Source organism: Pavona decussata, unplaced genomic scaffold, assembly GCF_977016875.1.
Source record: "Pavona decussata unplaced genomic scaffold, jaPavDecu1.1 SCAFFOLD_129, whole genome shotgun sequence".
NCBI classification, from domain to species: Eukaryota; Metazoa; Cnidaria; class Anthozoa; order Scleractinia; family Agariciidae; genus Pavona; species Pavona decussata.
Genome location: NW_028145543.1, coordinates 257,250 through 267,987, shown reverse-complemented (window position 1 = coordinate 267,987; position 10,738 = coordinate 257,250). Strand labels below are relative to the sequence as shown.

Here is a 10,738-nt window from a genome sequence, read left to right as displayed (position 1 = left end):
CAAAAGTTTGCCTAATATTTCAATTGCTGCAGTTAAGCTTATGGCGTTTACAGTGCGACGCGCCTTACCGTGGCCACCCAACAAACTTTTTTTTTTACACATTTTGCAAGGGGGCGTGACCTTTAATCAAATTCGCGTATCCTGATTGGCTAACTTGTAAAAAAAAGTTTGTTGGGTGGCCACGGTACACGGTAAGGCGCGTCGCTCTGTAATTATTCTAAGGTAGTCCCTTTAAAGGGTAAAGCCTCCGGGTTTTAGGTAAACCCTAGTACTTTTAGTATACCTTTCATCAATCAAGGACTGTAGGACCTGATGTCTTTTCCGCTATTCGCCCACAACTGGTTGACCGGTTACTTGGTTGGGGACTGGGTCTGAATTTCTAAGCCTGGTTGTTTTTGTTCACTTCGTGTGGCGTGTTTGGGTAAATAAAGCGAAACGAGGTGAGTAATGGAAGACAATTTTCTTTTAATAGTTCTCTATAGCAATTAAAAACTGGGTCTCGCCTCGTAAATACAAATCCCTCTTTCTTTTTTAATACCCACACGAAGCTTTCAGGCCGTCAATTCGTCGTTTTGATAGTTACTTAATTAAGCTTAAATAAAGCGAACAATATTACAAATTACCCGAGTTTTCTATGGGAATTTAGCTTATTTAGTTGATATAATACTTCATGAAATTTACGACATACAAAGGAGCGAATTAAAAATGAAAGTAAATCAGATTTTAAATAAATAATGGCCCATGGAGGTCACATAAATAAGCTTAGTTCATCAATTCTAAGCAATAGTTAGAAACCTTTTAACAATTAAGCCTAATTAAAATAACAACAATAATAATAATAATTAAAGAAAATAAATCAATAAAAGTAATCCACGAGGAATTGCAAACCAACATAGAAACTTCAAGTTTCTTTTGATGTAGATCATATTAATCCTTTATAATTAATATATTAAATATATGTCAATTTTATATTCATGTTCATTAATTTTCTGTGAACCATATGCTTTGAAATTATGCAATTTAATTGAGTAGATCTAGAAACAGAGTTTAAATTACTGTGTCATCTAATCAAATTTGAGGTAGCTGACTCACATACTGGGTTGCATGTAGTTATTTTTTTAAAATTTATATTTGTGCAAGAGATTTGCAGAAAAAATTACAAATGTATGGACAACTGGCTGGGAAATATACCACTAACCTAGCCTGCCGCTTGGCTAAACTTTACAACACTTGGTCACCTGGAAGGCATTGTTTTGATTCATGGCTTGTGGCATACAGTCCAACAGTAGATGAATAAAGATTTATCAATTGCTAACATGGTCCATAGTCTATTGGTGTCTTGAAATTTTTTGGACTGTCCTTACCAAGATAGGGTTGTGTGGGGTTGACTTTATTTATTTTTAGTTTAATTTGACAACAAAGGGTTGAGTTCAAGGAATGGCATATTAGAACTAAAACTGCCCTAGTGTATGCAAAATTAGACAAGGGTTAAGCCTGAGATAACAGCCATTAGTTGTAGGATTTTATGCAGAGAACTGTATGTGTCTTTTTTGGGCCTTGAAATTAAAATTGCTCCAGATAAGCGCTACTTTGGTACAGAGGCTGGTTATCATGTAAGAAACTAATAGTTCTCATAATTTTTAGTTTTTGAGCAAAAGCTCAAAAACAAAGAAATAAGCTTATAAATGACTTTTCCTTTATAGCAATTTCATTTGAGCGTCGCAAAACCAAAACTAAAGCAAACATTCTGCTCTGAGTCATAACCACACAATGAATCAATTAGAATTTAAGGCCATAATACATATAACTAGTACCAAACACAGGGGAAGGCGTGTGCGAGCAAGTCACAATTGGTTTTGGTTTTGGTTCTCATTGGTTAATTGGTTAAGGGGTGCAAATTTTTCTAACCAACCTAAGCTAACATTAATTACTTTCGGCACTCGATCAAGTGAAAACTGCTCTATAGGTGCAAGCGACCTACACAAAAGAGGAACCTGATGCTTGACTGCCTGATTTTGTTTGGTTATGAAACTGCACCATTAAGTTAAGCAAAGGATTCAAGATTGTGGTGGGATGGGGCTCCAACCCAAAAACCTTTTGGGAGGTATGCACATCTGGAATAACACTGTGTTCGCCATGACTTTAAAAGATACTACATGCAGCTTACAAACCAATTAACTAATCACACCCAAACTCCAAGTGTAGACTGCTCCTTAAGGTTATAATCCAAACCTTTGTGTTCCTCACAAAAAATTTATATGCCTGCCGTTTTTATAGAAACCCTAGAGAACTATACATTGATCACTGTAAAGCTTCTAAACTGTAGAATCTGTTGTTGTGTTGTTTATGTTATTGTTATTATTATTATTATTATTATTGTTGCAGGATGACCTTTATAGTTGTTGTATTAGATTTTAGTACCCTAACCCGTATATCAGTAAGCCAAGAATTTTATCCTAAAAAAATATAATAAGATCCCTGCAAGTGTGATCTCTTTTATGTGGGTATCATCTTCTGGATGAATTTGAGTGGTCCAAAAATTATTGGAAAATGTGATAATGTGGTCCAGGAACCAGAAAGACTGCATATTTCAATATATTTATTTAGACTTGTGGCCAAAGGAGAAAAATGGTAATTTCATTTTCATATTTTTTTTTTCAGCTTAGTAAGCTGTGCACATGAGGGACTGTAGTTAAGAATCATGGCTTCTAAAGAAATACCTATCCTCTTGCCAGAGATTGTTCAGAAGATAGCTCTGTTTCTGCCACTGTCACATGTTGGCAAGTGTAAGCAAGTCTGCAAACTGTGGAAGGTGAGTGATATATATCATTATTGCGGTTGCCAATATCACGCAACCTATTGCCTCCAAAAGAGTCAGATAAAGTTGTGGTTTGGTAATCAGTGCCAATCAGAGAAAAGCTGATGAAATTATTTTTAATTCTGACAAGATTTCAAGGCAACGAAGCCAAGAAAGTGACAATTTTACCACAGGCAGTCCAAGCTTACTTTACTAGAGAGCAATTAAAAATTAATTACTAGCTGGAAGATGACCTTTGAGTGCAAACAATATTAGGTTAAGTCAGGTGGCCATTGAGAGTTTAAACGTGTTCTTAATAATACTTTGCATGGGGAATAAAATATTGTCAATTTTCTGAACTTTAAATATTCTTTCAATAAAATGGATAAAACTGTTACTAATTACCTATGGTGTATTCTTATGCATTTGGGGGTAATCATTTCACTGTATTTTTGTGTTTTAAACCCATTTCTGACTCAAAACCAAAACTTCCTTCATAAATGTCAAAATAATTTTCCACATAGGTTGATCAGTATAATCTTTCAACTGGTATATTTTGTTATACACAGTGATAGAACTAATGTATATTTACCGATTTGGAAAAGCTCTCATTTGCCTTAGGGTTTAAGGTAAAGGTAAGGTAAAGACGCACAAGAGCCTAAGTGGCCCACACGGCCGGAGCTTAGCCCGGTTTATTGCTACTCCCCCCTAGATGGGATGCTAGTCCATCGCAGGGTTACCCCCCAGCAGTATGTTGCTGGTACCCATTTATACACCAGGGTGAAGAGAGGCAAGGTGGAGCAAAGTTTCCTGTCTAAGGAAACAACAGCAATGAAGAGACCAACCTGGCCTCAAACCAACGACCCTCAGATCCTCCGACCGTCTGATCGAAAGTCCGATGCGTTAACCGCTACACCACTGCGCCTCCACTGCCTTAGGGTTTAAAGGGTTCACGATAAGGTGACTCACAGCTAGTTTAAGGATAGTGTCTCCTTTTGCTACTGTGCATACGTTCTGCTTATCTTGGGATGGTACTGCATGTACCAATTCAAAGGTATTTTTGCATGGTTTAGGACTATGCGGGAAAGAAGATATTTAAAGCAAGCTGGGTTGAAATGCAAAGAGAAAATTGCGGTATAACCATGCATGCATTCTCTATAGAGATAATTAAGCATTAATTTGAAAAAACAAAAAGCCATAATACATTGTTATGTATTTTTAATTAAAGCTTTTTCAGAACTATTGTTGCTTATATAATTATCTTTGAAAAACCTATGGTTGCCCCCAATTTGTTTGGATTCAAACAGCTCTAGCTAATAGTGTAGGAAGATCTACTTTTTGTGGGAGTCACAAACTGTGCAAAAATACCTCTGTATTTAGGAGGCACTGTCCATAAATTATTGGAAATTATCAGTTGAGCTAAGGGTGAGTACTGAACAAATTTCATATTCTCAGTGTTGAAATGGCATTAGCTTGCAATGGAGGCTCTTGTGGGACAAAATTATTAAAAATATTAGCATAAGTCTCACGTGCAAGCTATTCCAGGTCACAACCAAGGATACGAAACAAAAGAGAAAAACAAAGACAGAAAATGCAATCGAACAAAGTTCTTTTTAGAATAAGTAACAGAATGGAAAAATTGAGTTTGAAACTCTACAAGAATATTCATCCCAGAGGATTGCCACTCTTAACAGTGTTAATGACTGTCAAGATTGTTTGCTTTCCACCAGCTTAAAGTGACAAGTGGAGAAATTAAAACTTACCTTATATATATATAGTTTATAACAGCCAAAATGTCGGTTTTGTTCTGCATGGCTAGTTGGATGCCATTGGTCTCAAACTGTGTTGAAAATCTTACTTTGTGCGACTAAAAGGAGTGGTGGTATTAAACTGAACATGCCTTTATGAAATTTTTTTCTTGTTTAAAGGAACTTCTGTCATCAGAACAATTTTGTAAAAGGTATCTGTACAGCAATTACAACCTTGAAGTTGAAGAACAGCTTTTAGGCCTGCTAGGAATGTGGTCTAACAATGACAACTGGTTTTGTTACTGGGCACGATACGATGAACCAGATGCTTGGGTGTTTTCTGATCCTCCAAAGCGATGGAAATGTGGCATAGTTCATTTGGCAGAATATGAACTTGCGACCCACACGGATCTGAAGTATAAAGATTTACTGCGAGCTGTATACATCCTGTGCAGAATACTGAAAGCTGCAGAACCAGATGAACTACGTTTGGACTGTTGTGAGTGTTTCAGTCAAATAGAAACATTTGTTTATTTCTTTTTTGACATGAGGTTGGGTGGGCTGAGGGAGTTTGAGGGGGCCAACATTGTACAGTAAGGAAAAAGAAAGAAGTAAGATGGCATGGTGGTCATTGGAAACATTTATACACTATACATGTAGCTGTCAAAACAAAAACAACTTTAATAATTTGATTTGAGTTGTTGTTTAATACCCATGTTCTTTTCTTTTCCTTTGTTTTGTCAAGAGGAGGGAAGGGGGGAATTCATCTGAGAAGAAAAAGGTTTTTGAAGGGGCTTAGTTTAAATTACACTTGGGAGGACAAAATTTCACAACCCGGGCTCTTCACCTGTACACAACTTAAGGTGATTCCGTTGAATTGCATTGCGCATCCTTGCTGCGCATAATTTTTTGCGTCATTTAGCGCGCGCACGAGCGCGCGCACGCACAACATTACGGGATTTCCTTGAGGTTAAACTCGGCAGGAAAATAAATGGTCCTTTTCTTCTAAACGAGCACTGTGACCCCCATTTTTTAATGCATCAATTTAAATGTCATACGGTTGACCACTATATATCGCGATTTAAAGAAAAGTTTAATACTCTACTTTGAGATATTTTTATTTGAATGCTTTAAAAAGCACGTATTAAGGTAGTGCTGCTTACGTGCACACGCAGCAAAATCTTTAATTTCTTTCATAATCTTTATTCCAGTTCAATTAAAATAGTTTGTTGTGTAAGGTTAAAGTAAATTTTGTTGAACTACTTCGATATTTTAATGCAAGAAATTAATTTTTATAGATATGATAGTTCCCTTTTCTGATTACTAGCGTTCCTAATATAAACCTCGTGGGTCATCTATTTACTATAATAGCCATCCAGGTTGCACAAAAATGAGCACGGTGACCCCCATTTTTTATTGCATTTTTGTAATGCTCATAACATAGTCATGAACTGGACCAAGTCTTAGACAATTTTTAATACTCCTTCTTTTTCAACGGAATCACCTTAATGGTCTGTTTGCAGCTCACAATAGTAATTCTCCATAATAATAATAATTGTGAGAGGGGCCAATACCAGTCAATTTTTTTGTGCTGCTGTTGGCTTTCTAAAACTTCTAGCTGGTCTTTTGCTTTTTGTTTTCCCCCAAAAACAAAGGAGACAATTTTGCTAAACGGCTTGGACAATCAGTGTTCATGACAAGAATCTGTTGGCAAAACTTAATTTCTGATAAAAATGTTCCAAAAAAAAGCAACCTCCTGCTGCTGTTTTTTTTTTTTTTTTTTTCAATAAATCCTTTTAATGTGTAATGAACGTTTAGCCCTAGCTAGACTGGGCTTTCTTTTGTCTTCTGGGGATGTCCAAAGATGAAATTTGCAATGAAAATTGATGACGTCATATGACGCGGTAATTATGTCTTAACTGGCAAATGGTGGCCATCTTGGATCTGCCATCTTGGATTTCTGGATTTCTCAAAAGGTGCCAAAATTGAACGAAAAGTAACCAAAACCACTAAACTGAAAGAAGACTAATATGAGGTGAAATCATAAAAGTTATTGTAAGAGAAGTAATTTTTTTCCATTTAAAAATAAGATTTTCCATTTTCTGAAAAAAGGCTTGTCAAAAATTAAATTGGTTGTCATAGCAACAAAAGTGAATGAACACTAAACACAAATTGTTTCCAGATAAATGTCTGAAAAAGTCCCCAAGTTTCATGACGTTTGCACAAATGTTAAAAAAAGCTATGCATGTTGAAAGTCGCCAAGGGCAAAATTAATCCCCTCGCCCCCGGTCTAGATGGGGTTAAGGTGACATTTTTCCAAAGATAACTCTGGTTTTAATTACAATTAAATCCACACTTCTGAGGAAGTAAGTAGCTTTTGAGTAGTCTATTCACAGGTCTGGAATTCATTGGTGGGTGTCTCGAGTAACAGGTTTTCAATGTTTTTTTTTTTCGGTAGCTGCGTGGGGTAATGAGGGTGTTGGCCTTATTGAAGTCTGCCTGTTTCCTTGGAGCAAAGATACTCTCCCTTCTGCGGAGGATCTTTTCTCCATGTTCAACTTTCATCCTGAAATGCACAAACATCCCATGGTGAAAAACGACATTCGGAAGATGGAGGTTGATTCAAAGAAGCAATCTTCTGATGGTGTGGAGATTGGTCATGTGAGGTGGAACACAATTCAGACGTCATATAACGTCGATGTGAAAAAAGCATGCCGTTTTTTCGAATGGCTTGAGAAAATATTTACTCCAAAGATGTCACGGTTTGGTATTGGGTGTGATCAAATGAATCCGATACCCGTTTTTATCTTAACACATATTGCCCCTGGGTGGGTTGGGGGGATTTTGTCATGTGCAACATGTACTTAAAAACAAATTAAGAAATTGATAAGAAGAAACTACAGAGTTGTTTTGTTATCGGGTGTGTCTCGCCAATTGATCTAAGGCATGGTAGAAAAAATCTTTTCCATTTGTGGTTTCACGTCATTTCTAATTTTCTCCCGACATCCTGTGAAGTGTATTGCACTAGTGTATTAACTGTCCCATAAAAATTAGGTTTGTTGCAAAAAGAAATGCAGTGAAATTTAATTTTAAGAAAAGTAGACCACAATGAAACAGCTGGCCATGCTCGCTATTATTTGGGTTCATTAAAATCGCCATGGTTTTATCTGATCACTTGTGCCCTCAATGATGTTGTGAGAAAACGGAAGGTCTGAACAGAGTACACTGAAAATACGTATAATTTAATGATATGAGAGACAATTTAATTTAACTTCGAATTCATTGCAATATGTAGGAACATTTCCAGAAGCTTGTCTGGAAGGTACATGTACACATAGTGTTTTAATATTTGTATTAATGTTTTTTCAACGGAAAAGTATATGCAGACCTGGCTGAAACCTTGCTCTTCTACCTCCTAGTCTAAAGGCTGCTTTCCACATGATCGCGGATCGCAGATCGCAGATTGCAGATCGTAATAAGGTCTGCGATCGTCTGCGATCCTGCGATCGTGATCGCACTTCGATCGTGATCGCAGACGATCGCAGAAGATAGAACCATGTTCTATCTAAAGGCTGGTTTCCATATGATCGCGGATCCCAGATCGCAATAAGGTCTGCGATCGTCTGCGATCGTATGGAAACTACTTCTGCGATCGTCTGCGATCCTGTGATCGTGATCGCAGAAGATAGAACCATGTTCTATCTCCTGCGATCGTCTGCGATCAATTGCGATTGTTTGCGATCTGCGATCCGCGATCATATGGAAACCAGCCTTTAGATAGAACATGGTTCTATCTTCTGCGATCGTCTGCGATCACGATCGCAGGATCGCAGACGATCGCAGAAGTAGTTTCCATATGATCGCAGACGATCGCGGACCTTATTGCGATCTGCGATCTGCGATCATATGGAAACCAGCCTTAAGAAGTAGCAGACTAGTAAGCAATTTAACGAAAAGTCAATTTTTTTTATTTTTAAAGTCTAGTTTCGGCAGCTTTATCTGCCATGGTCAGTTGAATATTACGCGCTATAGAGTATTTAAATGCTGGGGCTAATTAAAGCAGTAACAAGGAATGTAATGACAAATAAAAGAGATGCGACGCTTGAAAAAATATGATACAAAAGATAACAAATTAATATGCTAGACTTAAATTAACATGCTGTATTTGTTGGTTTAATTTGAATTTTTCCCAAAGGATATTAATGGCTTCTTTGATTTTGAACTGGAATTTAGTGGCAACATGTCCTAAAATAGAGAAAGAATCCGAACATGCCTAGTGGCGTTTCTCAGAATTCTGAAGATGCTTGTAAACGTAACAGGCCCTGTCCGTAAAAAGATGTTCAAGGATGCGTGCAGCGAATTGTCACTTGGACTCGCTAACATTACTAGAAGATGCTTCGGTTCTTTCCCTTTTCTATAACTTCATCGCTGTGAAGCAACTCTTCCTTGTGGTAGAGCAATGTGTAAAAGACTCATGAAGCCAGTTATGAACTATTGCAACTTTAGAAGCGACAACATTTCCTCAAAATCGCCTTATATTCTTGCCTGAAGTGCCTATTCCTAGCAGCGCATATGAAAGGGTTAATGGTACTGCTTAGGTAAACCAAGACCCCGTATGTAAGGTAGGCCGCTCGTGGCAAAGTGTGCCATAGAAGTGGCTGTTGGTTTTGAAACGTGATGTATTTTACTTAATTTTTTATTCTTTATTTTTGGATGATTCTATGCTTTAGATATTACCGCGTAATTGTTTCTTTTATCAATTAGATTAGCGCTCACACCTTACCGGTGGTTGACTAGCCCATAGTTGCTATGTCCGTTAGGGAAATGCGAAAGTCTCTAGGTTTTTCTGCGCACGTACGCCTTTGTTAGATAAGCAAGCTTTCAATTCAGTTAGATCAGTTCTGGTGTAGAGTCTACGGTGTCAACTACTACTACTCGGCAATCGGGCCACTCAACTCTATCTACACTGGTATCAGTCTTCTTCATTTAGTGCGTGTGCAAACCAAAGTGAGTACTGTCTTTTTCTTGTTTTTAGTTTTCTGTAATTCGGTTTATTGTTACTAGTTTCAGTCTAGGTTTTGTTCGTTATTAGATTTTAGGAGTATCGTTGCCAATTTAGTTTTCGTATACTCGGAACGCTGTATTACTATTTTCGCTAGGTTTATATCATCAAGTAATTAGTTTTTATTGGTCGTAAACTGTTTAAGGATCGACTATCACTACACAGTTTTTATCGTATTACTTCAATTTGTTACGCACTGTAGTAAGTGCAGATTAGTATCTTTAGTTTTACTTGTTATTGTATTTTTTAATTGCTAGTCTATCTTAATTTTATGCTTATATGCGTTAGTTAAGTTCGGTTGTTTTTTCATTATTGTATTTCAGTTCTAACCGACACAACCGACATATCGACATATCATATCGTCAAATTGTCAAATCGTTACTCTGCAAATTCGCAACTGACACTCAGCTTAATCGCTACGTGACCTGTCTACCTCAGTTGAACTTTGTATGGAACATTGACCTGTCTATTAAACTTTGTTTGCGTTTTAGTCAGAGTTTCTTGTCGAGTTCGTTTTTTACGCTACGCACTACTCTACCCGTGTTATTCATTTGGATTTTTGGTTTGGCATTCTATCCTTGTGAATTACAGTGGCCTGCTAAGCCGTGGGAACATCTATTTCTTTGAGAAGAACAAGCTGATTGTCATTGACACTTACTCCAAATGGTTAGAGGTGATTCCTGTGAGTTCCACAACCAGCTTGAAGACCATTGAGGCATTGCGTACCTTGTTTGCAGGTTACCGTATCCTGAGGAGGTCGTTTCCGACAATGGGCCGCATCTGGCACCGGAAGACTTCCCTCAGTTCATGAGAAAGAACGGTGTCAAGTACAATCGCATTCCACCGTACCACCCGGCATCAAAGGGAGCTGTTAAACGGTTAATACAGACTGCCAAAGTGGCCTTGTCTAAACAAGTGCTAGATGGAAAAGCAGGTAAACTTAATTTGGGACATCGACTGGCCAATCTCCTTATTCTTCACTGTAGCGCACCCCACACTGTTACAGGACAGTCACCTGCTGAACTTTTCCTGAGACGACAAATTAGGAACTGTCAACAAAACAGTAGAGGAGCAACAGTGGAACCAGAAATGGCACCATGATAATGGCAGGGTGGAGCTCCGGGCATTCAA

At 37.6% G+C, this 10,738-nt stretch overlaps 1 protein-coding gene and 1 long non-coding RNA gene across 2 annotated transcripts; both read left to right on the top strand.

The window, feature by feature from the left end:
* The first annotated feature begins 357 nt into the window (after positions 1-357).
* Positions 358-7,716, top strand: LOC146468766 (uncharacterized). The gene is made up of 4 exons (XM_085124156.1): positions 358-440; positions 2,662-2,812; positions 4,726-5,044; positions 7,004-7,716. The coding sequence occupies exons 2-4, from the start codon at positions 2,702-2,704 to the stop codon at positions 7,411-7,413; spliced, it is 840 nt and encodes a 279-aa protein (XP_084980282.1). The 5' UTR covers positions 358-440; positions 2,662-2,701; the 3' UTR covers positions 7,414-7,716.
* Positions 7,717-9,210: 1,494 nt separating this feature from the next.
* LOC146468765 (uncharacterized) lies at positions 9,211-10,103 on the top strand. The gene is made up of 2 exons (XR_014867403.1): positions 9,211-9,552; positions 9,931-10,103. It is a non-coding gene; the product is annotated as an uncharacterized LOC146468765 (long non-coding RNA).
* The last annotated feature ends 635 nt before the right edge of the window (positions 10,104-10,738 follow it).